The following is a 27,466-nucleotide window of genomic DNA, read 5'->3' as shown; positions in this document are numbered from 1 at the left end:
TGAAGTAGAAGTCCTCGTGTGTGTGTGTGTGCGCGTGTGCGTGTGTGTGCGTGTGTGTGTGTGCGTGTGCGTGCGCGTGCGTGTGTGTGTGTGTGTATGTATGTTTTGCTAGGTATGTGTTTCCTCTCTTGTAAATACAGACACTAACCTAACACTAACCCACTAACCCTAACCCTACAGACACTTTCTCAGCTGTGCAAAGTTCATCAGTAAAAACTGAAGACACGTGGCCATTCTGGAATGTGTATTTGAGTCGTATTTACTGTTCCAGCACTGCCTTAAACAAATACTGTTCCCTTTTTGTTCAGAGATTGATAGATTTAAGAGTTATGGGCAAATTCGCTATGCATATAGAGCTTTGGGGAGAGCAGGTGCGCTCCAGCTGTGTGTACGAACTTAAATAAATACATTGGGAGGGCAGTTATGACTACTGTGTGATATGAAGACATTGGGAGGGGTATTAACGTCTTATATAAAGCTGTGAACGGGGAGACATAAGACAGTTCAACTTACATTTTGACAAGAAGACTTCCTTCAGCATGGTACGTACCCTAACCCACATCGTAGGGACCCTAGAGTAGGGCCTCTCTGTTTTGTGATTAGAAGTTATTACATATTACTTGTGAAATGTTATAAACATACATTTGATGCCAGTTATGAATTGAATTTATTATTTCAACTTTAGTATCAGATGTTTATTAATAAGTATTTAATAAGTAAATATGTGAGCGATGTGTGTGTGAGTGAGCGCTGCGTGTGTGCGTGTGTGCGTGTGTGTGTGTGTGTGTGTGTGAGTGAGCGCTGCGTGTGAATCTGTGTTGAGTCTGTCAGTGAGCGCTGCGTGTGAATCTGTGTTGAGTCTGTCAGTGAGCGCTGAGGGCCTATTGAAACAAGCAATGGCTAGTGTACTAACGAGCCAAAATCACTCGCACAGCTGATCATTAAAAACTGTCACATCTTATGCTTCACGGAGTCGTGGCTGAACGAAGACAACATCAACATACAGTTGGCTGGTTATTTGATGTACCGGCAGAACAGTGGCGTCTCGTAAGACGAGGGGCACAACAACAGCTGGTACTTCTAAGGAAGTAGCTAATTCTTGTTTTTTTTGTTTCCAATTTATGTAATCTATCTACAAAAATAACGTTTTCAAAACTAATATGGTCATTTTTGATCAAGATCGGGAGAACGTATCCCTGGACTGTCCACTTTTGAAATGTGTAACTAAGGACTGGATTCAATCCGTATGGCGGAAGTTTCGCGGAAAATCAGGTAAACTTTTTAAAGTCTGATTGAGCCGACATATGCAGCATGACTGCAGTTTCTGCAACCGCAACAACATTGCTTTTAATTGTCACGCAGAAACACTGAATTTCCATGATAGAGCGCTAGATCAAGTCAATCGTAATATTTAGATAATCTATATTTATTTTTATAAAATGTAGGCTCGTCTAATAAAGTTATTTGAAATAGCACGAGTTATGTTATCTTGACATATGTGCCTACTGATTCTTTTTTCTTATACTCTTAACTATTTTTTACATTCGTCTGCCTTACGGTTTCCAATGCTCCTGATAGGTCGATATTTCATTTGAAGCATGAGAAGGGAACCTAGATGCAGCTGTCTGGTATCATAATCAACGAGACTGTAATGAGTTTCCTCCTCTTCTTCCGAAGAGGAGAGGCGAAACGGATCAGAGGACCAATACGCGGCGTGGTAATTGTCCATGGTACTTTTTAATGCTTTAAGGTACACATGAACAAACTAACAAAACAAGAAATGTGAAAACTCAAAAAACAGTCCTATCTGGTGCACACACAGAGACAGGAAACAATCACCCACAAACACACAGTGAAACCCAGGCCACCTAAGTATGATTCTCAATCAGAGACAACTAATGACACCTGCCTCTGATTGAGAACCATACTAGGCCGAAACATAGAAATTCCCAAAACCTAGAAAAACAAACATAGACTGCCCACCCAACTCACGCCCTGACCATACTAACTAAATACAAAAACACAGAAAATAAAGGTCAGAACGTGACAGAGACCAAATAATATGTTAATTTATTCTTGTGGGAGTGTTTTAACATGCAAGTGAATGTAACCTCCAGTCAGTAGCGTTTTAAAGGGATAATTCGGGATTTTGGCAATGAAGCCCTTTCTCTACAGTACCAGTCAAAAGTTTGGGCAAACCTACTCATTCCTGGGTTGTTCTTTATTTTTAATATTTTCTACATTGTAGAATAATAGTGAAGACATCAAACTATGAAATAATATGGAATCATATAGGAACCAAAAAAAGTGTTTAACAAATCAAAAAATTGATGTTTGATTTTTGATTCTTCAAATTAGCCACCCTTTGCCTTGATGACAGCATTGCACACTCATGGCAATCTCTCAACCAGCTTCATGAAAAATGCTTTTCCAGCAGTCTTGAAGGAGTTCCCACATATGCTGAGCATTTGTTGGGTGCTTTCCTTCACTCTGCGGTCCAACTCATCTCAAACCATCTCAATTGGGTTGAGGTTGGGTAATTGTGGAGGCCAGGTCATCTGATGCAGATTTCCATCACCCTCCCTCTTGGTCAAATAGCCCTTACACAACCTGGAGGTGTGTTGGGTCGTTGTCCTGTTGAAAAACAAATAATAATCTCACTAAGCACAAACCAGATGGGGTGGCGTATCACTGCAGAATGCTGTGTCTGCCATGCTGGTTAGGTGTGCCTTGAATTCTAAATAAATCAAAGGCAGTGTCACCAGCAAATTACCCTCACACCTTCACACCACCTCCTCTTCCGTGCTTCATGGCGGGAACCACACATGCGGAGATCATCCGTTCATCTACTCTGCGTCTCACAAAGAGACGGCAACCCAAACCCCAAAAATCTCCAATCTGGACTCATCAGACCAAAGGACACATTTCCGTCTGTCAAAAGTCCATTGCTTGTGTTTCTTGGAAGTCGAAGCAAGGCGCTTCTTCTTATTGGTGGACTTTAGTAGTGGTTTCTTTGTAGCATATATATATATATATGAAGCATTTATTTGGGCAGCAATCTAACTTATCCTCTGCAGCAGAGGATAAGTTAGATTGGCAGCAGCTACTCTTCCTGGTGTCCAGTAAAATTAAGGCAGAATATGCCATTTAAAAATATTACAAAACATTCACAGATTTCACAACACATTGTGGCCCCCAGGACGGTACTCCACCACTACCACATATGTACAGTACTAAATCCATGTGTATGCGTAGTGTGTGTCTTATTGTGTGTGTGTGTGTGTGTGTGTGTGTGTGTGTGTGTGTGTGTGTGTGTGTGTGTGTGTGTGTGTGTGTGTGTGTGTGTGTGTGTGTGTGTGTGTGTGTGTGTGTGTGTGTGTGTGTGTGTGCGCGCCAATGTTTGTGTTGCTTCACAGTCCCCGCTGTTCTATAAGGTGTTTATGTAGTACTATGTAGTACCTGATGTGGAATAGAGTTCCATGTAGTCATGGCTCTATGTAGTACTGTGGAATAGAGTTCCATGTAGTCATGGCTCTATGTAGTACTGTGGAATAGAGTTCCATGTAGTCATGGCTCTATGTAGTACTGTGGAATAGAGTTCCATGTAGTCATGGCTCTATGTAGTACTGTGGAATAGAGTTCCATGTAGTCATGGCTCTATGTAGTACTGTGGAATAGAGTTCCATGTAGTCATGGCTCTATGTAGTACTGTGGAATAGAGTTCCATGTAGTCATGGCTCTATGTGGTACTGTGGAATAGAGTTCCATGTAGTCATGGCTCTATGTAGTACTGTGGAATAGAGTTCCATGTAGTCATGGTTATATGTAGTACTGTGGAATAGAGTTCCATGTAGTCATGTCTCTATGTAGTACTGTGGAATAGAGTTCCATGTGGTCATGGCTCTATGTAGTACTGTGGAATAGAGTTCCATGTAGTCATGTCTCTATGTAGTACTGTGGAATAGAGTTCCATGTAGTCATGGCTCTATGTGGTACTGTGGAATAGAGTTCCATGTAGTCATGTCTCTATGTAGTACTGTGGAATAGAGTTCCATGTAGTCATGGCTCTATGTAGTACTGTGGAATAGAGTTCCATGTAGTCATGGTTATATGTAGTACTGTGGAATAGAGTTCCATGTAGTCATGTCTCTATGTAGTACTGTGGAATAGAGTTCCATGTGGTCATGGCTCTATGTAGTACTGTGGAATAGAGTTCCATGTAGTCATGTCTCTATGTAGTACTGTGGAATAGAGTTCCATGTAGTCATGGCTCTATGTAGTACTGTGGAATAGAGTTCCATGTAGTCATGTCTCTATGTAGTACTGTGGAATAGAGTTCCATGTAGTCATGGCTCTATGTAGTACTGTGGAATAGAGTTCCATGTAGTCATGGCTCTATGTAGTACTGTGGAATAGAGTACCATGTAGTCATGGCTCCATGTAGTACTGTGGAATAGAGTTCCATGTAGTCATGGCTCTATGTAGTACTGTGGAATAGAGTACCATGTAGTCATGGCTCCATGTAGTACTGTGGAATAGAGTTCCATGTAGTCATGGCTCTATGTAGTACTGTGGAATAGAGTTCCATGTAGTCATGGCTCTATGTAGTACTGTGCGCCTCCCATAGTCTGTTCTGGACTTGGGGACTGTGAAGAGACCTCTGGTGGCATGTCTTGTGGGGTATGCATGGGTGTCCTAGCTGTGTGCTAGTAGTTTAGACAGACAGCTCGGTGCTTTCAACATGTCAATACCTCTCATAAATAAAAGTAGTGATGAAGTCAATCTCTCCTCCAATTTCAGCCAGGAGAGACTGACATGCATATTATTAATATTAGCTCTCTGTGTACATCCAAGGGCCAGCCCTGCTGCCCTGTTCTGAGCCAATTGCAATTTTCCTTAGTCCTTTTTTGTGACACCTGACCACACGACTGAACAGTAGTCCAGGTGAGACATCATTAGAGCCTGTAGGACCTGCCTTGTTGATAGTGTTGTTAAAAAGGTAGAGCGGCGCTTTATTATGGACAGACTTCCCCCATCTTAGCTACTGTTGTATCAATGTGTTTTGACCATGACAGTTTACAATCTAGGGTCACTCCAAGCAGTTTAGTCATCTCAACTTGCTCAAATTTACACATTATTAGATTTTTTACATAATTTATTACAAGATTTATTAAAAAATAAAAAATAAAAACCCTTGAATGAGTTGGTGTGTCCAAAATTTTGAGTGGATATAATATTTCACCCTTTTTTATGTTGGCACAAAACTACCTCCATACTTCCATCATTTAAAAAAACAACATTGCCAGTTACATTCAGACATCTCTCATGACACTTGTCAAAACGGAGAACACCATCGTGTTTGTGAGAATCTCCCCTTTCCAAGACGAGTTCATATTAGTTTTGTTGGCCGTTTGAGGATGTCTCATGGTCTGCTGTACCAGATGTGGAAAGCTGACATAAACTGATGGATTAAGACGCAGGCATCTCTAGTTTACTGACACATTTTAATGGGGATGTTTTGTATGTTACTTCGCGCAGGTTAGCGCAGGATAAAGAAACCCAGCGTTAACCTGCAGGTGTGCGTAAAAGTATTCAGTGTTCTTTGCAATCAACCAATCGTGTGTCTGTCACAGGGTTCTCTCGTCCGTGTGGTAGTGTGTGTGCTGATGTTGGTGGTTGTGTGTCGAGCTCAGTGCTTCTTCCAGGAGCTGGAGACCAAAGACCCCAAGACTCCAACAAAGGGTGAGTCTAGTCCTATACGACGATACTATTACAATTTTAATCAGTGAAGTTAGCACTATAACCAGGATAAGGAGGGTGTGATGCTGTATGCGTTTGGTAATTTGGCAAAAACAGGTGTGTGTGTGTGTGTGTGTGTGTGTGTGTGTGTGTGTGTGTGTGTGTGTGTGTGTGTGTGTGTGTGTGTGTGTGTGTGTGTGTGTGTGTGTGTGTGTGTGTGTGTGTGTGTGTGTGTGTGTGTGTGTGTGTCTGTGTGTGTGTAGGGTGTGTGGATAAGGAGGGAAAGCAGCATGTGTTTGGTTCTTCATGGGTGAAGGACTGCTATGACTGTTCCTGCTCCATGCGAGGCATCGGATGCTGCAACAGGTAACACCAGATTTCTGTATTAAATTCTAATAAGCTTTATAAGAATGAGTATAACCCTATCTGTCTCCACCTCTATGAGAGATGCACTAGTTATATTGAGAGATTGAAACCAGCAAACAACAGCCTGATTTGACCCCCCCTCTCCCCCCTCCTCCTTTCTTTCTCCCCTTCTCTCTCTATTTGTCTCCACCCCCTTCTCTCCCTTCTCTCCCTTCTCTCCCCCTCTCCCTTCTCTCCCCCTCTCCCTTCTCTCTTCGTCTCCTCTCTCGCTTGATCTGTCTCCACCTCTCTTCCTCCCCCTCCTCCCTTCTACCACTCCCTCTATCTCCACCCGCCTTTCCCTCCCAACCCATCAATCTCTATCCATCCCCCTCTCTATCTCTCTCTTTCTCCCCTCTCTCTCTCTCCCTCTCCCTCTGACCCTTGACCCTTGATCTGTCTCCGCTCCTCTCTCTCTCTCTCTCTCTCTCTCTCTCTCTCTCTCTCTCTCTCTCTCTCTCTCTCCCTCTCTCTCTCCTCTCTCTTTCCCCCTCTCTCTCTCTCTCTCTCTCTCTCTCTCTCTCTCTCTCTCTCTCTCTCTCTCTCTCTCTCACTCTCTCACTCTCTCTCTCACTCTCTCACTCTCTCTCTCACTCTCTCTCTCTCTCTCTCTCTCACTCTCTCTCTCACGCTCGCACTCTCTCACTCTCTCTCTCACTCTCTCTTTCCCCCTCTCCATTTTACCTCTCCCTTCTAACTCTCTCTCCCCCTCTCCCTTCTCCCTGTCTCCATCCCCTCTCTCTCTCTCCCTCTCTCCCTTTGACCTCCCACTCTCCCTTCTACCTCTCCTATTCCCTCTGTCCCTCTCCCTTCTACCTCTCCCTCTCTCCCCCTCTCCCTTCCTCTCCATGTCAGGATCCCAGAGGTGGTGGATCTCTCAGCAGAGTGTGAGCTGGTGGTGGACAGAAAAGCCTGCTCATACAGAGTGGTGATGAAGTCAGACAAGACCAAGGACTGTAACAGCTCCTTCAGTATGGTCTTGTAAAAATGTCTGCATGGTTGCATGTACACACCAACATGTATAGATGGAACTTACATCAAATAAAACAAGGCAACAGTGAACATGTCAATGTTTATTTGGATCCCCATGAGCTTTTTCAGAAGCAGCAGCTACTCTTCCTGGGGTCCACAAAAACAGAAACCATGACAAGTAACAAACACTGATACACTGATAGATCAGAACAGTCCAACAAATGTAAAATATAATGATATACAAACAATGCAGCTAAAAAATAAAAACAGTTCAACAAAAATGTTGTGTTAGTGTGTCCCTGACCGTTCCGTTCCAGGAGTTGGTTTTAAATCTGTTTTTTAAAGGTAATTTTGTTGTTTGCTTGAGTAATTGGCGATGGAAGGGAGATCGATGCCATCATGGCTCTAAATAAAACTGTGTCTAGCAGCGAATTCGTTGAGGAAAATGTTGGTTCCACTGAAGTTCCAAACTACTTTAATTATTTTTTTCCTTAGCAAGATTAGCAAATTTAGACATGGCCAACCCTACACATCCAAGTATAACTGACCAAATTAAGAAAGACACGCATTTTCTAACTGTGAATGTGGAAGAGGTGAGACAATTATTGTTGTCTATTTTGTATTTGTATTTATTATGAATCCCCATTAGCTGCTGCCAAGGCAGCTACTCTTCCTGGGGTCCAGCAAAATTAGGGCAGTTTATACAATTTTAAAAACATTACAATACATTCACAGATTTCACAACACATTGTGTGCATTCAGGCCCCTACTCCACCACTACCACATATCTACAATACTAAATCATGTATATGTGTGTGAATAGTGCATATGCTACTGTGTGTGTGTGTGTGTGTGTGTGTGTGTGTGTGTGTGTGTGTGTGTGTGTGTGTGTGTGTGTGTGTGTGTGTGTGTGTGTGTGTGTGTGTGTGTGTGTGTGTGTGTGTGTGTGTGTGTGTGTGTGTGTGTGTGTGTGTGTGTGTGTGTGTGTAATAGAGTTCCATGTAGTCATGGCTCTATGTAGTACTGTGGAATAGAGTTCCATGTAGTCATGGCTCTATGTAGTACTGTGTGCCTCCCATAGTCAGCTCTGGTCTTGGGGACTGTGAAGAGACCTCTTGTGGCATGTCTTGTGGGGTATGCTTGGGTGTCCAAGCTGTGTGCCCGTAGTTTAGACAGACAGCTCGGTGCATTCAACATGTCAATACCTCTCATAAATAAAACTAAAGTTAATAATTTCTCTATCAACAATAACAAGCCACCAGGGTCTAACATCGTAGATAGAAAATTAATGAGGATAATAGCGGACGATATTGCCACTACTATTTGCCACATCTTCAATCTACCCTTCTAGAAAGTGTGTGCCCTCAGGCCTGGAGGGAAGTAATCGTCATTCCGCTACCCAAGAATGGTAAGGCCCACTGTGCTGGCTCAAATAGCCAACCAATCAGCCAACACAGGAAATGTGTTCACCAGATACAATGCTATTTTACGGTTTATTAATTTATTTTTCTGTCTGTCTGTCTGTCTGTCTGTCTGTCTGTCTGTCTGTCTGTCTGTCTGTCTGTCTGTCAAAGATGATCAATGAAAATAGGATACACCTCAGCTCAATTTTGAGTGTCATACAAAGGGTCTGAATACTTACGTAAATGTCATATTTCCATTTTTTAAATATATATAAATTTGCACACATTTCTAAAAACCTGTTGTTGCTTTGTCATTATTGGGTATTGTGTGTAGGTTGATGAGGGGAAAACGATTTAATCAATTTTAGAATAAGGCAGTAACGTAATAAAATGTGGAAAAAAACGATGGGTCTGAATTCATTCTGAATGCACAATATGTATATACACCACAGTTCAAAAGTCACTTAGAAATTACCATGTTTTTTAAATAAAAAATATTTTTTCTTGTCCGTTAAAATAACATCAACTTGATCAGAAATACAGTGTAGACATTGTTAATGTTGTAAATAACTGTTGAAGCTGGCAATGGCTTATTTTTAATGGAATATCTACATATGCGTACAGAGGCCCATTATCAGCAACCATCACTCCTGTGTTCCAACGGCACGTTGTGTTAGCTAATCCAAGTACAGAGGCCCATTATCAGCAACCATCACTCCTGTGTTCCAACGGCACGTTGTGTTAGCTAATCCAAGTACAGAGGCCCATTATCAGCAACCATCACTCCTGTGTTCCAACGGCACGTTGTGTTAGCTAATCCAAGTACAGAGGCCCATTATCAGCAACCATCACTCCTGTGTTCCAACGGCACGTTGTGTTAGCTAATCCAAGTACAGAGGCCCATTATCAGCAACCATCACTCCTGTGTTCCAACGGCACGTTGTGTTAGCTAATCCAAGTTTATCATTTTAAAATGCTAATTGATCTTTAGAAAACTTTTTTGCAATTATGTTAGCACAGCTGAAAACTGTTGTTCTCATTTAAAGAAGCAATAAACTGGCCTTCTTTAGACGAGTTGAGTATCTGAAGCATCAGCATTTGTGGGTTCGATTACATGCTCAATATGGCCAGAAACTCGTCAGTCTATTCTTGTTCTGAGAAATGAAGGTGAGAAATTGCCAAGAAACTGAAGATCTCGTACAACGTTGTGTACTACTCCCTTCACAGAACAGCGGAGTTGACGTTGAGACCGGTGTTTTGCGGGTACTATTTAATGAAGCTGCCAGTTGAGGACTTGTGAAGTGTCTGATTCTCAAACTAGACACTATAATGTACTTGTCCTCTTGCTCAGTTGTGCACCGGGGCCTCCCACTCCTCTTTCTATTCTGGTTAGTTTGGGTCTTTAAAGTGCATACTTTTATTTTATTCAGCTGCATTCACAATGATTCCAATTTTCTCAGCTTGTGCTGTTGTGGTGTTCATTGCCAATAACCATTTCTCTATGGCCATGCTTTCCTCCTTGCTACCCCTACCCTGGTCAACAGCTCCGCACCCCCCGCAGCTCCTTGCCCAAGCCTCCCCAGCTTCTCCTTCACCCAAATCCAGATCGCAGATGTTCTGAAAGAGCTGCAAATCCTGGACCCGTACAAATCAGCTGGGCTAGACAATCTGGACCCTCTCTTTCTAAAATTATCTGCCGCCATTGTTGCAACCCCTATTACCAGTCTGTTCAACCTCTCTTTCATTTCGTCTGAGATCCCTAAAGATTGGAAAGCTGCCTCGGTCATCCCCCTCTTCAAAGGGGTTGACACTCTAGACCCAAACTGTTACAGACCAATATCCATCCTACCCTGCCCTTCTAAAGACTTCGAAAGCCAAGTTAATGAACAGATCACTGACCACTTCAAATCTCACCGTACCTTCTCCGCTGTGCAATCTGGTTTCCGAGCCGGTCACGGGTGCACCTCAGCCACACTCAAGGTACTAAATGATATCATAACCGCCATCGATAAAAGACAGTACTGTGCAGCCGTCTTCATCGACCTGGCCAAGGCTTTCAACTCTGTCAATCACCGTATTCTTATTGGCAGACTCAATAGCCTTGGTTTCTCAAATGACTGCCTCGCCTGGTTCACCAACTACTTCGCAGATAGAGTTCAGTGTGTCAAATCGGTGGGCCTGTTGTCCAGGCCTCTGGCAGTCTATGGGGGCACCACAGGGTTCAATTTTCGGGCCGACTATTTTCTCTGTATATATCAATGATGTCGCTCTTGCTGCGGGTGATTCCCTGATCCACCTCTACACAGACGACACCATTCTGTATACATCTGGCCCTTCTTTGGACACTGTGTTAACTAACCTCCAAACAAGCTTCAATGCCATACAACACTCCTCCCATGGCCTCCAACTGCTCTTACACGCTAGCAAAACCAAATGCATGCTTTTGACTGACTAGCATCACTACTCTGGACGGTTCTGACCTAGAATATGTGGAAACTACAAATACCTAGGGTTCTGGCTAGACTGTAAACTCTCCTTCCAGACTCATATCAAACATCTCCAATCCAAAATCAAATCTAGAATCGGCTTTCTATTTCGCGACAAAGCCTCCTTCACTCACGCCGCCAAACTTACCCTAGTAAAACTGACTATCCTACCAATCCTCAACTTCGGCGATGTCATCTACAAAATAGCTTCCAATTCTCTACTCAGCAAATTAGATTCAGTCTATCACAGTGCCATCTGTTTTGTTACTAAAGCACCTTATACCACCCACCACTGTGACCTGTTTGCTCTAGTCGGCTGGCCCCCGCTAAGTTTTCGGCGCCAGACCCACTGGCTCCACGTCATCTACAAGTCTTTGCTAGGTTATGCTCCTCCTTATCTCAGCTCACTGGTCACGATAACAACACCCACCCGTAGCACACGCTCCAACAGGTGTATCTCACTGGTCATCCCCAAAGCCAACACCTCATTTGGCCACCTTTCCTTCCAGTTCTCTGCTGCCAGTGACTGGAACGAATTTCAAAAATCGCTGAAGCTGGAGACTTACATTTCCCTCACTAACTTTACATCAGCTATCTGAGCAGCTAATCGATCGCTGCAGCTGTACATAGTCCATCTGTAAATAGCCCACCCAATCTACCTACCTCATCCCCATATTGTTTTAATTTACTTTCTGCTCTTTTTCACACCAGTATTTCTACTTGCACATCATCATCTGCTCATCTGTCACTCCAGTGTTAATTTGCTAAATTGTAATTACTTTGCTACTATGGTCTATTTATTGCCATACCTCCTCATGCCATTTGCACACACTGTATATAGACTTTCTTTTTTTTCTATCGTGTTATTTATTGACTGTACGTTTGTGTATTCCATGTAACTCTGTGTTGTTGTTTCTGTCGCACTGCTTTGCTTTATGTTGGCTTTATGTTGGCCAGGTCGCAGTTGTAAATGAGAACTTGTTCTCAACTAGCCTAACTGGTTAAATAAAGGTGAAATAAAAAATATATATATATTTTTTTAAATTGCGGTTGTCAACCAACTTTCTCACTGATCATTATTCACAAATCATTCAGGATTATCCTTAATCGTGGTACCATCCGCATTAATGTAGAAGTGTTTAGAAACATATTATGTTCTTATTTACAATAAAGGTGACTCCAAAATGACACAATTACATTGGGTCTTTGTGATTTCACAGCCGAGGCTGTGCAAGAAATCCTGTCTGTGAATGTTTTGTGATGGACTGTAATTGAAGAAGTGGGATGGGTTTAATTTGTTGACATGTCTATTTTTTGGATTTTGAATGATGTCATTTTTTATCCCTTTCCCGCAATATATGTTGTATTTGATTGTTAAATGTCCCGTCCAGCTGGTGGCGGTAATGCACCATTAACATTGAATGCCAACCGCCGTTAAACCCCACCGAAGAAGAATGAGCGCGACCGGCGAAGAAGAAGAACCTTCGGACGTCAGTTATGTGCGACACAGCGTGCTGAAGGACAAGCAGAATCGAGTGGAGGCACGAAATAACTTCAGGTGGCTATGGAGCTAAAATTACCGAAACATGTAGCTCATGAAATCCACGACTTTCAGCAATGAATGCCAAAACGAGTATTGTATTTAGAGCGACGCTACGGGTTATGTGATGCTATTTCTGTCTCGTGTTGTAACGTCGTTACCTTCGAGATGCGCACAGCAACGTTATCACCATTTTGGGTCATTATTAGCAAGCTACGATAACTTATCAAATTAGCTAGACAACTTGATACATATATTGTTTAAACGTGGACAGCTTGTTTATGAGGTGAACATGTATACTGTATCAGTTTGCTATCTAGCTAACTAGCTGTGTCTAAACTAACTAGTGATTTACAGCAGGTTTTCCCAAAATTGGTCTCCAGCCCATAAGCAGCTTGTTGCTACTCTGTCATTCAACCTGATTTTTTACTGACACATGATTAAGTCATTCAACCTAGTAACATGAATGTTGTAGGTAGTTAACATATTCATTCAACCGAATAAATTACTGAGATTGTTGTAGTTACAGGTCTGTCCTGCCCATAGGCAGCAGAGTGAGGTCGGTATTTTCTGAGCTAAACTGACCAAGACACCTCCAACTAGGGCGATATGTCGAATGAATTCAAACATGTTTTTGCGCAATATTCCAAATGCCAGTATTGCAGAAGCAAGTTTTTTTGTATTTGTTTTTATGAGCGTTTATGTCCGCTTGTTCTTGTATTGGTTTTTTCTATTGTTCTCGTTCGCTCCTTCTGTTCTGTGCACCTTCCCATTTACACTAGAGATCTGTTTATAGTGATGAGATGCTCATGTCTTTATCCCAAATGCGGGAATGCAGCCGACAAGTTTAGATTTAAAATGCGCTCATAGAAACGGACAAAAAAACTCGCTTTGCCTCTTTCTCCCCTCCACTCATAATAACAAAGATGAGATCACTTCTTCCTCTCTGACAAGCAGTATAAACTCGCTATTTGCATTTGAGGTTTGGTCCAACAATTGGTAATATGGAGACATTATTTTGCTGTAATAGAAGTTAGCCTTTTGAACCATACCCTGTTTGTTTCAACTCTTCAACTTTCGAGCAGAGCAGACAAACTAAAACGGATGTACCAATGAACATGAATGCTCATTTTGTCACGCGCACGTTATGTTACCATGTATCGCTAGCTGTAATTTGGTCAAATATTGTTATGCTAGTTGTTTAGTCTGATTTTATAAATGTGCAATACGCTAAAAGCAATTGGTAACTCTTCTCACTCTGAGAAATAAGGTAAGCCTCTTGATTTCAACATCTGAACAAAGTGGACAAGCTAGCATGCTATTCAAACAGTTTGAGACGGACAGAAGGTTGTGTTGTTAACAATTCAACTGTTATGCCTCGTTAACTATTCAGAACTTGTCAAATTCTACTCAGATCCAAGTTGGCCAAACTTGAAACATAAATATTAGCTGGCTACTCACTAGCACGTGGGCTTGTGCTTTAGAGATTATGAGACTGGTGTTCATTTTCTATAATGCCTGTTACCTAATTAATTCATGTGCATTATAATTCATGTGCATTATGCATGGTTCTGGTTAAATTTGTCACAATTGTTTTTTTTGTAGACAGAGCTGAAAGCCAGATCAATGATTATCGGGGAAAAAAGCAGGTACAACTATTTTGGTAAAATTATTAGTGGTTGTGGAATACTTGTATTCAACCTCGGTATTATTTACCTCTGAATTAATATTATTATTGCTGACTGTTTAAATGCAGTGCATTTGACCATTACTTTTTACAACCATGCTTATTTAGAGAACATTTTTTAAAAATCAACATGAGTTTTAGCCCATATCGCCCATCCCTTGCTCCAACACAATTCTGCCCAAAGACAATGAAGACTTTTCTGACCTAGTGGTATATGGGCTATTTACGTTAGCTCTGATGCCTCCCATGATAAGCAGTGCATACTTTGCCAAAGTCGGCGCAAAATATTTATCTCAGTGCGCTGTTTCCTCCCGCATGTTGTTGGACGATCAAATAAGTGAAAGTAATATAAAGATTGGGACACGTAAGTGATGCTTAATGATAATCATAAATGGATTTAATGTGAGCATCTTCTCCAATAAACAAATGACTAGCATGAACATGTTAATTTAACATTTGGAAATGTGAAACCAACCAGAACAAATGGAGAAAGAAAATAGAATATAACAAATGATCAGCTCAGAACTGTGTGAAAATGCCCAAAACATGTTAACACCATATCCTAAAAACAGAAGTCTAAATAAAATGTACAGTATTTAATGGAATTAGGCTACTAAGTTCCCCTCCTTCTCTGTGGGCTTTATTGTCATGAATCAGTTCTGCAGGCTAATAAAGACTATGCAACAGCCTGTTTTACAAATGGTACCACATCGATGAGTATTCATAAAATTGCATTGTGGGCTGACACTAGGCTGCACAAGTCTTGTGTTTTACTTTTTGACTCGCCTAGGGCGGCAGAACTGCCAGGGCGGGGCCAGTGTAGCTAGCTAACATTATTCATTCACTAAATCTAATAAAGTGACTGAGATTGTTGGAGGTAGTTAACATTATTCATTCATTCAACCCGGTCTAGGATTCAACCTAATGATGTGACTGAGAGTGAATGTTAATCATTAATTGACCCATCAGGCTTTCCTCTGGAGATTGTCATCATGGCGGTGGCATCTTTATCCCGAGCTCTGCGGTCCCTGTCCCTCTCCTGGCCGGCTCTATTACCAACCCAGGTAGGCTCTAGTCTCCATATCTAATCAAACAGCATCGTAGACAGTGGGGACATCTATAATAGCTTTGTATTGTTTTGTGCTATACACTATGTATTGACCAGCTGACTCCTATGACTGTTTAGACATCAGGACAGAGCACGGTCAGGCAGGACTAAGGCCAGATAGAGACCGTTGAAGTCGGAAGTTTACATACACTTAGTTTGGAGCCATTAAAACTTGGTTTTTCAACCACTCCACAAACTTCTTGTTAACAAACTATAGTTTTGGCAAGTCGGTTAAGGACATCTACTTTGTGCATGACACAAGTACATTTTCCAACCATTGTTTATACACAGATTATTTAACTTATAATTACAATGTTTCACAATTCCAGTGGGTCAGAAGTTTTCATACACTAATTTGACTGCCTTTAAACAGCTTGGAAAATTCCAGAAAATGTCATGGCTTTAGAAGCTTCTGATAGGCTAATTGACATAATTTGAGTCAATTGGAGGTGTACCTGTGGATGTATTTCAAAGCCTTCCTTCAAACTCAGTGCCTCTTTGCTTGACTTCATGGGGAAATCAGTCAAGACCTCAGAAAAAAAATTGGACACCTCCACAAGTCTGGTTCATCCTTGGGAGCAATTTACAAACACCAGAAGGTACCACGTTCATCTGTACAAACAATAGTACGCAATTATAAACACCATGGGACCACGCAGCCGTCATATCGCTCAGGAAGGAGATGCGTTCTGTCTCCTAGAGATGAACGTACTTTGGTGTGAAAAGTGCAAATCAATCCCAGAACAGCGTTTGACCCAAGTTAAACAATTTAAAGGCAATGCTACTATATGCTAATTTAGTGTATGTAAAATTCTGGCCCGCTGGGAATGTGATGAAAGAAATAAAAGGTGAAATAAATCACGCTCTACTATTTTGACATTTTCACATTTTCAAAATAACTGACTGATCCTAACTGACCTAAGACAGGGATTTTTTTACTGTGAAACTGAGTTTAAATGTATTTGGCTAAGGTGTATGTAAACTTCCGACTTCAACTGTAGATTTACGGTCGTGGCAAAAAGTAGAGAATGACACAGGTGGGTAGGTGTGGGCAGTGACCGGTTGAAGAGCTTGCATTTAAGAGAAGTTGGAGGCCACGTAAGGAGAGTTGTGTGGCATTGAAGCTGGTGTGGAGGTTAGTTATTAACACAGTGTCCAGAAGTCTACAGAATGTTGTCATCTGCGTAGAGGTGGATCAGAGAATCACCAGCAGCAAGAGCGACATCGTTGATGTATACAGAGAAGAGTCGGCCCGAGGATTGAACCCTGTGGCACCCCTAGGTACTGACAGAGGTCCGGACAACAGGCCCTCCGATTTGACACACTGCACTCTATGATTGACTGTCGAATGCCTTGGCCAGGTCGATGAAGACTGCTGCACAGTACTGTCTTTTATCGATGGCGGTTATGATATCGTTTCGGACCTTGAGCGTGGCTGAACTGCACCCATGACCAGCTCGGAACCAGATTGCATAGCGGAGAAGGTACGGTGGGATGGTCAGTGATCTGTTTGTTAACTTGGTTTTCGAAGACCTTAAAGGCAGGGTAGGATAAATATAGATCTGTTGCAGTTTGGATTTAGTGTCCCCCCCGTTTTGAAGAGGGGGATGACCGCGTCAGCTTTCCAATTTTTGGGGATCTCAGACGATACGAAAGAGAGGTTGAACAAGCTAGTAATAGGGGTTGCAACAATTTCGGCAGGTCATTTTTAGAAAGGGAGGGTCCAGATTGTCTTGCCCAGCTGATTTGTAGGGATCCAGGTTTTGCAGCTCTTTCAGAACATCAGCTATCTGGATTTGGGTGAAGGAGAAATGGGGAGGCTTGGGCAAGTTGCAGTGAGGGGTGCAGGGCTGTTGACAGGGGTAGGGGTAGCCAGGTGAAAAGCGTGGCCAGGTGAAGAAAAATGCTTATTGATAGTGTTTCCTAGCCTCGGTGCAGTGGGCAGCTGGGAGGAGGTGCTCTTATTGTCCATGGACTTTAGTGTCCCACAACTTACTGGAGTTAGTGCTACAGGATGCAAATTTCTGTTTGAAATTGTTTTCCTAATGTAACAGTCTGGTGTGCTGTAGACAGCTAGCGGGCCGTGGCTAGCGGATGAGCATTCAGGCAACGTTGCGACAGAGGAGTCTGTTGAAAAAAAACCTTGGGCGGAATTGCGTTGGTAGTCCAGTCGTGATGGGTCGGCAGGGGTCCAGGTATTGTAGCCCAAGGACTGGCGATTGGCCTCTTCAGCTTGCCGGGAGATGGGCCTAGCAATGGCTAACTGACTACTAGCTAGTAGCAAGTTAGCTGGCTTGCTTTTTACGGGAGTTCTTAAGTATTAAAAATATCAGATCCGTACCACATTGGGTGAGGAAGGGATGCAGGAGAGTATATTCAGTCTGTAGATGGAAAGTGATAATAAAAAATATATAAATTTACGGGAAAAAAACAAGGAAAAACAATATTTACACTATTTTTCCAATTGAGATGGTTTGGGATGAGTTGGACCGCAGAGTGAAGGTAAAGCAGCCAAGTGCTCAGCATATGTGGAAACTCCTTCAAGACTGTTGGAAAAACTGCTTTGTTGGTTAAGAGCTTGTAAGCAAGCATTTCACTGCAAGGTCTACTACACCTGTTGTATTCAGCATTTCACTGCAAGGTCTACTACACCTGTTGTATTCAGCATTTCACTGCAAGGTCTACTACACCTGTTGTATTCAGCATTTCACTGTGAGGTCTACTACACCTGTTGTATTCAGCATTTCACTGCAAGGTCTACTACACCTGTTGTATTCAGCATTTCACTGCAAGGTCTACTACACCTGTTGTATTCAGCATTTCACTGCAAGGTCTACTACACCTGTTGTATTCAGCATTTCACTGCAAGGTCTACTACACCTGTTGTATTCAGCATTTCACTGTGAGGTCTACTACACCTGTTGTATTCAGCATTTCACTGCAAGGTCTACTACACCTGTTGTATTCAGCATTTCACTGCAAGGTCTACTACACCTGCTGTATTCAGCATTTCACTGCAAGGTCTACTACACCTGCTGTATTCAGCATTTCACTGCAAGGTCTACTACACCTGTTGTATTCAGCATTTCACTGTGAGGTCTACTACACCTGCTGTATTCAGCATTTCACTGTGAGGTCTACTACACCTGCTGTATTCAGCATTTCACTGTGAGGTCTACGACACCTGTTGTATTCAGCATTTTACTGCGAGGTCTACGACACCTGTTGTATTCATCATTTCACTGTGAGGTCTACTACACCTGTTGTATTCATCATTGTATTTGGTGCAAATAAGATTTGATTTGATAAGCATTGCAGGTGAACTTGTGTGTGTGTGTGTGTGTGTGTGTAAATCTTTCATCAAGGCAAAGGTGTTTTAAAAAAATATTTTGGTTACTACATGATTTCATGTGTTAATAGTTTGTCCTAACTATTATTCTACAATGTAGAAAATATTAAAAATAGAGAAATCCTTGTCCAAACATTTGACTGTTACTGTGTGGAGTATGAGTGAGTGAATTTGGAAAGTATTCAGACCCCTTGACTTTTTTCTACTTTTTTTTTACGTTAAAGCCTTATTCTAAAATGTAATCTACACACAATACCCCATAATGAAAAGCCAAAACAGGTTTAGAAATGTTTGCAAATAAAATGTATCACATTTACTTAAGTATTCATTACTCAGTACTTTGTTGAAGCATCTTTGGCAGCGATTACAGCCTTCAGTCTTGGGTTTGACGCAACAAGCTTGGAACACCTGTATTTGGGGAGTGTATCCTGTTCTTCTCTGCAGATTATCTCAAACTCTGTCAGGATGGATGGGGAGTGTTGATGCACAGCTATTTGCAGGTCTCTGGATGGGCAACTCAAGGACATTCAGAGACTTGTCTCAAAGCCATTCCTGCGTTGTCTTGGCTGTGTGCTTAGGGTCATTATCCTGTTGGACGGTGAACCTTCTCCAGAGCGCTCAGGACCTCAGACTGGGGTGAAGGTTTTCATCAAGGATCTCTTCGTACTTTGCTCCATTCATCTTTCCCTCAATCCAACTATTCTCCCAGTCCCTGCCACTGTAGAACATCCACACATCATGATGCTGCCACCACCATGCTGCATCGTAGGGATGGTGCCAGGTTTCTTCCAGACATGACGCTTGGCTTTCAGGCCAAAGAGTTACATTTTGGTTTCATCAAACCAGGGAATCTTGTTTCTCATGGTCTGAGACTCTTTGCGTGCCTTTTGGCAAACTCCAAGAGGGCTGTCATTTGCCTTTTACTGAAGAGTGGCTTCCGTCTGGCCACTCTACCATAAAGGCCTGATTGGTGGAGTGCTGCAGAGATGGTTGTCCTTCTGGAAGGTTCTCCCATCTCCACAGAGGAACTCTCTAGCTCTGTGATTGACCATCGGGTTCTTAGTCACCTTCCTTACGAAGGCCTTTCTCCCCTGATTGCTCCGTTTGGCCGGGCGGCCAGCTCTAGGAAGAACCTTGGTGGTTCCAAACTTCTCCATTTAAGAATGATGGAGGCCAGTGTGTTCTGGGGACCTTCAATGCTGCAGAATGATGGAGGCCAGTGTGTTCTGGGGACCTTCAATGCTGCAGAATGATGGAGGCCACTGTGTTCTGGGGACCTTCAATGCTGCAGAATGATGGAGGCCACTGTGTTCTTAGACCTTCAATGCTGCAGAATGATGGAGGCCACTGTGTTCTGGGGACCTTCAATGCTGCAGAATGATGGAGGCCAGTGTGTTCTGGGGACCTTCAATGCTGCAGAATGATGGAGGCCAGTGTGTTCTGGGGACCTTCAATGCTGCAGAATGATGGAGGCCACTGTGTTCTTGGGGACCTTCAATGCTGCAGAATGATGGAGGCCACTGTGTTCTGGGGACCTTCAATGCTGCAGAATGATGGAGGCCAGTGTGTTCTGGGGACCTTCAATGCTGCAGAATGATGGAGGCCAGTGTGTTCTGGGGACCTTCAATGCTGCAGAATGATGGAGGCCACTGTGTTCTGGGGACCTTCAATGCTGCAGAATGATGGAGGCCAGTGTGTTCTGGGGACCTTCAATGCTGCAGAATGATGGAGGCCAGTGTGTTCTGGGGACCTTCAATGCTGCAGAATGATGGAGGCCAGTGTGTTCTGGGGACCTTCAATGCTGCAGAATGATGGAGGCCAGTGTGTTCTGGGGACCTTCAATGCTGCAGAATGATGGAGGCCACTGTGTTCTGGGGACCTTCAATGCTGCAGAATGATGGAGGCCACTGTGTTCTTAGACCTTCAATGCTGCAGAATGATGGAGGCCAGTGTGTTCTGGGGACCTTCAATGCTGCAGAATGATGGAGGCCACTGTGTTCTTAGACCTTCAATGCTGCAGAATGATGGAGGCCAGTGTGTTCTGGGGACCTTCAATGCTGCAGAATGATGGAGGCCACTGTGTTCTGGGGACCTTCAATGCTGCAGAATGATGGAGGCCACTGTGTTCTGGGGACCTTCAATGCTGTAGAATGATGGAGGCCAGTGTGTTCTGGGGACCTTCAATGCTGCAGAATGATGGAGGCCACTGTGTTCTGGGGACCTTTAATGCTGCAGAATGATGGAGGCCACTGTGTTCTTAGACCTTCAATGCTGCAGAATGATGGAGGCCACTGTGTTCTGGGGACCTTCAATGCTGCAGAATGATGGAGGCCACTGTGTTCTGGGGACCTTCAATGCTGCAGAATGATGGAGGCCACTGTGTTCTGGGGACCTTCAATGCTGCAGAATGATGGAGGCCACTGTGTTCTGGGGACCTTCAATGCTGCAGAATGATGGAGGCCACTGTGTTCTGGGGACCTTCAATGCTGCAGAATGATGGAGGCCACTGTGTTCTTAGACCTTCAATGCTGCAGAATGATGGAGGCCACTGTGTTCTTAGACCTTCAATGCTGCAGAATGATGGAGGCCACTGTGTTCTTGGGGACCTTCAATGCTGCAGAATGATGGAGGCCACTGTGTTCTTAGACCTTCAATGCTGCAGAATGATGGAGGCCACTGTGTTCTTGGGGACCTTCAATGCTGCAGAATGATGGAGGCCACTGTGTTCTGAGGGATGCCTTCAATGCTGCAGAATGATGGAGGCCACTGTGTTCTGGGGACCTTCAATGCTGCAGAATGATGGAGGCCTCTGTGTTCTTCTGGACCTTCAATGCTGCAGAATGATGGAGGCCAGTGTGTTCTTAGACCTTCAATGCTGCAGAATGATGGAGGCCACTGTGTTCTTGGGGACCTTCAATGCTGCAGAATGATGGAGGCCACTGTGTTCAGGGAACCCCTTCAATGCTGCAGAATGATGGAGCCAGTGTGTTCTAGACCTTCAATGCTGCAGAATGATGGAGGCCAGTGTGTTCTTAGACCTTCAATGCTGCAGAATGATGGAGGCCAGTGTGTTCTTGGGGACCTTCAATGCTGCAGAATGATGGAGGCCACTGTGTTCTTGGGGACCTTCAATGCTGCAGAATGATGGAGGCCAGTGTGTTCTGGGGACCTTCAATGCTGCAGAATGATGGAGGCCAGTGTGTTCTTAGGCCTTCAATGCTGCAGAATGATGGAGGCCACTGTGTTCTGGGGGACCTTCAATGCTGCAGAATGATGGAGGCCAGTGTGTTCTGGGGACCTTCAATGCTGCAGAATGATGGAGGCCAGTGTGTTCTTAGACCTTCAATGCAGAAATGTTTTGGTACCCTTCCCCAGATCTGTGCCTCGACACAATACTGTCTCTGAGCTCTACGGACAATTCCTTTGGCCTCATTGCTTGGTTTTTGCTCTGACATACACTGTCAAGTGTGAGACCTTGTATAGACAGGTGTGCCTTTTCAAATCATGTCCAATCAGTTGAAATGACCACGGGTGGACTCCAAGTTGTAGAAACATCTCAAGGATGATCAATGGAAAAAAGATGCACCTGAGCTCAATTTTGAGTCTCATAGCAAAGGGTCTGAATACTTTTATGTAAATAAACTATTCTGTTTATTTTTAATAGATTTGCAAACATTTCTAAACAGTTGTTGCTTTGTCATTATGGGTTGTGTAGATTGATGAAAAACATTTTCTCCATTTTTAGAATTAGGCTAACTTAACAAAATGTAGAAAAAGTCGAGGGGTCCGAATACTTTCCAAATGCATTGTGTTTGTTGTTCATAGACAGCAGGACAAACGGTGCTCCGGGCCCAGACCAGCTCCATGTTTCTAACCTGCTCTGGGTGGAGAGGCTTCCTGACTACATCCTGTCTGGAGCAGAACAGAAACGCATGGAAACAGAGGGAGAAATACACCGTTAGACCTATAGGCATGAAGAAGACTGGAGGCAGAGATCACTCTGGTAACCCTGCCCGTAGTACACCATCAGACAGACTAACCCCTACCTACATCCTACCCATAGTACACCATCAGACAGACTAACCCCTACCTACATCCTACCCATAGTACACCATCAGACAGACTAACCCCTACCTACATCCTACCCATAGTACACCATCAGACAGACTAACCCCTACCTACATCCTACCCATAGTACACCATCAGACAGACTAACCCCTACCTACATCCTACCCATAGTACACCATCAGACAGTGAGACTGACTGGGACAGACATACCATTGGTTGAGCTATATTTCCCTCCTAACCAATAGGCAGGGTTCGTACACATGGCATTGGAGGAGGCCATAAACAGAGATACCGTTGGATTGACTTCCAACGTCTCCGCTATGAACCAGGCAGAGAGGAGCAGACCTTCGAGGAGAGGGTGATGGAGGTCCGGTATGACCCCTGCAGGTACGAGAATTACTCTTAACCTTACCCCTGTTGGTGGCCCCCACCTTACCCCTGTTGGTGGCCCCCACCTTACCCCTGTAAGGCACCAAGCTGTTTTGTTTTAACTACTAGCACTCAGCTCAGACACCCAAGACATGCCCCACAAGACATGCCCCACCAGAGGTCTCTTCACAGTCCCCCAAGTCCAGAACAGACTATGGGAGGCGCACAGTACTACATAGAGCCATGACTACATGGAACTCTATTCCACAGTACTACATAGAGCCGTGACTACATGGAACACTATTCCACAGTACTACATAGAGCCATGACTACATGGAACTCTATTCCACAGTACTACATAGAGCCATGACTACATGGAACTCTATTCCACAGTACTACATAGAGCCATGACTACATGGAACTCTATTCCACAGTACTACATAGAGCCGTGACTACATGGAACTCTATTCCACAGTACTACATAGAGCCGTGACTACATGGAACTCTATTCCACAGTACTACATAGAGCCGTGACTACATGGAACTCTATTCCACAGTACTACATAGAGCCATGACTACATGGAACTCTATTCCACAGTACTACATAGAGCCATGACTACATGGAACTCTATTCCACAGTACGACATGGATACATGACTACATGGAACTCTATTCCACAGTACTACACAGAGCCATGACTACATGGAACTCTATTCCACAGTACTACATAGAGACGTGACTACATGGAACTCGGTGCAGCAGTAGAATCAGATTTAAAAATATATATTTTTAAAACTGGTAAAAATTCACCTTATGGAACATCAGGGACTGTGAAGCAACACAGGCACAGACACATGCATATAAACACACGTACACATGGATTTTGTGTTGTAGAGTAGGGGCCTGAGGGCTTAGTGTGTTGTGAAAATGAATTGTAATCTTTTTGGAAATTTTGTAACTGCCTTAATTCTGCCGGACCCCGGGAAGAGTAGCAGCAGCCTTGGAAGTACATCACTGGGGCCATGCTTCCTGCTATCCACAACCTCTATATCAGGCAGTGTCAGAGGAAGGCCCTAAACATTGTCAGACTCCAGCCACCCTAGTCATAGACTGTTCTTTCTACTACTGCACGGCAATCGGTACCAGAGCGCCAAGTTGAGGTCCAATAGGCTTAACAGGTTCTATCCCCAAGCCATCAGACTCCTGAACAGCTAATTAAGGGCTACCCTGACCTCTTTTACTCTGCTGCTACTCTGTTTATAATCTATGCATAGTCACTTTAACTCTACCTACATGTATATTTTACCTCGACTAACCGGTGCGCCCACACATTGACTCTGTACCGGTACCCCTGTATATAGCCTGGCTTGTTATTTTGCTGCTACTTTAAAAATTATAAATATTTTTTTCCTTCACTCTGCTGTCCAACTCATCCTGAACCATATCAATTTGGTTGAGGTCGGGGATTTTGGAGGCCAGGTCATCTGATGCAGCACTCCATCATTCTCCTTGGTAAAATAGCCCTTACACAGCCTGGAGGTGTTGTGTCATTGTCCTGTTGAAAAACAAATAATAGTCTCACTAAGTGCAAACCAGATGGGGTGGCGTATCACTGCAGAATGCTGTGGTAGCCATGCTGGTTAGGTGTGCCTTTTTAATTCTAAATAAATCAGTGTTGCCATCAAAGCACCACCATCTCACCTCCTACCTCCTTGCTTTATGGTGGGAAATACACATGCAGAGATCATCCGTTCACCCACACCACATCTCACAAAGACGCGGGGTCGGAACAAATTTACACCGGTCTAATGTCCACCGCTCGTTTCTTGGACCAAGCAAGTCTCTTCTTATTCGTGTCCTTTACTTGTGGTTTCTTTGCAGCAATTTGACCACGAAGGCCTGACTCGCGCAGTCTCCTCTGAACAGTTGATGTTGAGATGTCTGTTACTTGAACTCTGTGAAGCATTTATTTGGGCTGCAATTTCTGAGGCTTGGGAAACTAAGTTTTCAGACCGCCATTCCAGTTTCATCACAGAGCTTGATGGTTTTTGCGACTGAAACTTGAAGAAACTTTCAAAGTTCTTGGAATGTCCCATTTTGACTGACTTTCATGTCTTAAAGTAATGATGGACTGCTGTTTGTCTTTGCTTATTTGAGCTGTTCTTTACATTATATAGACTTGGTCGTTTACCAAATAGGGCTATCTTCTGTATACCACCCTACCTAGTCACAACACCCTACCTAGTCACAACACAACTGATTGGCTCAAATGCATTAAGAAGGAAAGAAATTCCACAAAGGAACTTTTAATAAGGCACACCTGTTAATTGAAAGCTGGTACAGAGTGCCAGGAGTGCAAAGTTGTCATCAAGGCAAATGGTGGCTACTTTGATGAATCTAAAATATTTTTTATTTGTTTAACACTTTTTGTTTTTGGTTACTACATGATTCCATGTGCGTTACACCGAGGTCGGATGCGCTTTTATCGTCGAAGGAATGAGCGTTGTACTCTAGAGTGGGATTGATTTGGAGGTGGAGGGTCTGTCATGGTCTGGGGCGGTGTGTCACAGCATCCTCAGTCTGAGCTTGTTGTCATTGCAGGCAATCTCAACGCTGTGCGTTACAGGGAAGACATCCTCCTCCCTCATGTGGTACCCTTCCTGCAGGCTCATCTTGACATGACCCTCCAGCATGACAATGCCACCAGCCATACTGCTCGTTCTGTGCATGATTTCCTGGAAGACAGAAATGTCAGTGTTCTGCCATGGCCAGCGACGAGCCCAGATCTCAATCCCATTGAGCACGTCTGGGATCTGTTGGATCGGAGGTTGAGGGCTAGGGCCAGGGCCATTTTTCCCCAGAAATGTCTGGGAACTTGCAGGTGCCTTGGTGGAAGAGTTGGGTAACATCTCACAGCAATAACTGACCAATCTGGTGCAGTCCATGAGGAGGAGATGCACTGCAGTACTTAATGCAGCTGGTGGCCACACCAGATAACTGACTGTTACTTTTGATTTTAACCCCCCCTTTGTTCAGGGACACATTTATTCAATTTCTGTTAGTCACATGTCTGTGGAACTTGTTCAGTTTATCTCAGTTGTTGAGTCTTGTTATGTTCATACAAATATTTACACATGTTCGGTGTAAATGCCGTTGACGGTGAACTTTTATTTTTAGGAAAAATAAAGAAAAACCTTTTGAATGAGGAGGTGTTCTAAAACTTTTAACCTGTAGTGTATCTATTGGTCTTTTTCTATGTGAATCTAGAAGACGTTCGCTGTCTAAGTGATACCTATTGGTCTTTCGTAACAGATCTGCAGAAATAGCTCTGGTGGCCGGAGGCAAGAGGAAGCGTTGGATTATTGCTACAGAGAACATGCAAGTTGGAGACCTCATTAAAACCTCTGGGACTATCGGCCGCATGGCAGGTAAGACCTCCATCCTAGCTGCTGCACGGTGAGGAAGTTTCAGTCAAACCTCCTGCCTTACTGTATTTATTGTATCCTTAATTTACCAGGTAATTTGACTGAACACATTTACAGCAGCAACGGGAGAATAGTTACAGGGGAGAGGAAGGGGGATGATTGAGCCAATTCTAAGGGAAGGTTTGGTGGCCATGATGGCCAGATTGGGAATTTAACCCGGGCTAGACCCACCTGTCCTCTCCACAACATAATTGAGCTGTTTCTAAGCCACCTGTCCTCAAGATAACGGAGCTGTTTCTAACCCACCTGTCCTCTCCACGAGATAATGGAGCTCTCAAGTCTGTTATGTATGTTATATGTCTGTATAATAATCTAATGTTTCTGTCATGATGTCCTCTCTAGTTTCGGCTAAAGAAGGAGACTCGTTCCCCCTGGGAGCTCTTCCTGTTGGAACTCTGGTCAACAACCTGGAACTGTATCCTGGGAAAGGAGCCACCTACATCCGTGCTGCAGGTGACCTTTACCCCTAACGACTGACCTCTAACCTCTGATCCCTATCCGTGCTGCAGGTAACCTTTACCTCTAACCCCTGATCCCTATCCGTGCTGCAGGTAACCTGTAACCCCCCTAACCCCTGATCCCTATCCGTGCTGCAGGTAACCTAACCCCTGATCCCTATCCGTGCTGCAGGTAACCTGACCTCTAACCCCTAATCCCTATCCGTGCTGCAGGTAACCTGTCCCCTAAACCCAGGTAACCTGTCCCCTAACCCCTGATCCCTATCCATGCTGCAGGTAACCTTTACCCCTAACCCCTGATCCCTATCCGTGCTGCAGGTAACCTTTACCCCTAACCCCTGATCCCTATCCGTGCTGCAGGTAACCAGGTTTACCCCTAACCCCTGATCCCTATCTG

At 43.7% G+C, this 27,466-nt stretch overlaps 2 protein-coding genes and 2 long non-coding RNA genes across 16 annotated transcripts; 2 read left to right on the top strand and 2 right to left on the bottom strand.

Annotated features, from left to right (window-relative positions):
• The first annotated feature begins 387 nt into the window (after nucleotides 1-387).
• si:ch73-288o11.4 (beta-microseminoprotein) lies at nucleotides 388-7,397 on the top strand. Of its 2 annotated transcripts, none has more exons than XM_052477430.1 (4): nucleotides 388-542; nucleotides 5,634-5,742; nucleotides 6,003-6,105; nucleotides 7,000-7,397. In XM_052477430.1, exons 1-4 carry the CDS (start codon nucleotides 540-542, stop codon nucleotides 7,127-7,129), a joined length of 345 nt encoding a protein of 114 aa, XP_052333390.1. In that variant the 5' UTR covers nucleotides 388-539; the 3' UTR covers nucleotides 7,130-7,397. The 2 variants fall into 2 exon arrangements, with proteins under 2 accessions (XP_052333390.1, XP_052333391.1); XM_052477431.1 differs by lacking the exon at nucleotides 388-542 and adding an exon at nucleotides 1,170-1,272.
• Nucleotides 7,398-12,487: 5,090 nt separating this feature from the next.
• On the top strand, nucleotides 12,488-27,203 carry LOC118402691 (39S ribosomal protein L2, mitochondrial). The gene is made up of 6 exons (XM_052477429.1): nucleotides 12,488-12,563; nucleotides 15,202-15,296; nucleotides 22,515-22,692; nucleotides 23,003-23,144; nucleotides 26,439-26,554; nucleotides 26,954-27,203. Exons 2-6 carry the CDS (start codon nucleotides 15,225-15,227, stop codon nucleotides 27,079-27,081), a joined length of 636 nt encoding a protein of 211 aa, XP_052333389.1. The 5' UTR covers nucleotides 12,488-12,563; nucleotides 15,202-15,224; the 3' UTR covers nucleotides 27,082-27,203.
• LOC127911265 (uncharacterized) lies at nucleotides 17,965-18,678 on the bottom strand. Its single transcript, XR_008077647.1, has 4 exons — nucleotides 18,601-18,678; nucleotides 18,411-18,562; nucleotides 18,221-18,372; nucleotides 17,965-18,106 (listed from the first exon to the last, which is right to left on the bottom strand). It is a non-coding gene; the product is annotated as an uncharacterized LOC127911265 (long non-coding RNA).
• LOC127911264 (uncharacterized) lies at nucleotides 19,257-22,121 on the bottom strand. Of its 12 annotated transcripts, none has more exons than XR_008077638.1 (5): nucleotides 21,945-22,121; nucleotides 21,772-21,858; nucleotides 20,996-21,470; nucleotides 20,052-20,353; nucleotides 19,257-19,923 (listed from the first exon to the last, which is right to left on the bottom strand). It is a non-coding gene; the product is annotated as an uncharacterized LOC127911264 (long non-coding RNA). The 12 variants fall into 12 exon arrangements; XR_008077646.1 differs by having other exon boundaries at nucleotides 19,916-20,008; nucleotides 20,095-20,353; XR_008077643.1 differs by lacking the exon at nucleotides 19,257-19,923 and having other exon boundaries at nucleotides 19,932-20,181; nucleotides 20,225-20,353.
• Nucleotides 27,204-27,466: the final 263 nt, after the last annotated feature.

The sequence above is a fragment of the Oncorhynchus keta genome, chromosome 24 (assembly GCF_023373465.1).
Source record: "Oncorhynchus keta strain PuntledgeMale-10-30-2019 chromosome 24, Oket_V2, whole genome shotgun sequence".
NCBI classification, from domain to species: Eukaryota; Metazoa; Chordata; class Actinopteri; order Salmoniformes; family Salmonidae; genus Oncorhynchus; species Oncorhynchus keta.
This window is presented reverse-complemented; position numbering and strand designations above follow the sequence as displayed.

Coding starts and splice junctions, on each gene's coding strand:
- si:ch73-288o11.4 (XM_052477430.1), top strand. Junction 5,743..6,002: donor CCCCAAGACTCCAACAAAGG/GTGAGTCTAGTC, acceptor GTGTGTGTGTAG/GGTGTGTGGATAAGGAGGGA. Junction 6,106..6,999: donor GGCATCGGATGCTGCAACAG/GTAACACCAGAT, acceptor TCTCCATGTCAG/GATCCCAGAGGTGGTGGATC.
- LOC118402691 (XM_052477429.1), top strand. CDS start 15,225: ATGGCGGTGGCATCTTTATCCCGAGCTCTGCGGTCCCTGTCCCTCTCC. Junction 22,693..23,002: donor TGGAGGCAGAGATCACTCTG/GTAACCCTGCCC, acceptor CCTAACCAATAG/GCAGGGTTCGTACACATGGC. Junction 23,145..26,438: donor GTCCGGTATGACCCCTGCAG/GTACGAGAATTA, acceptor CTTTCGTAACAG/ATCTGCAGAAATAGCTCTGG.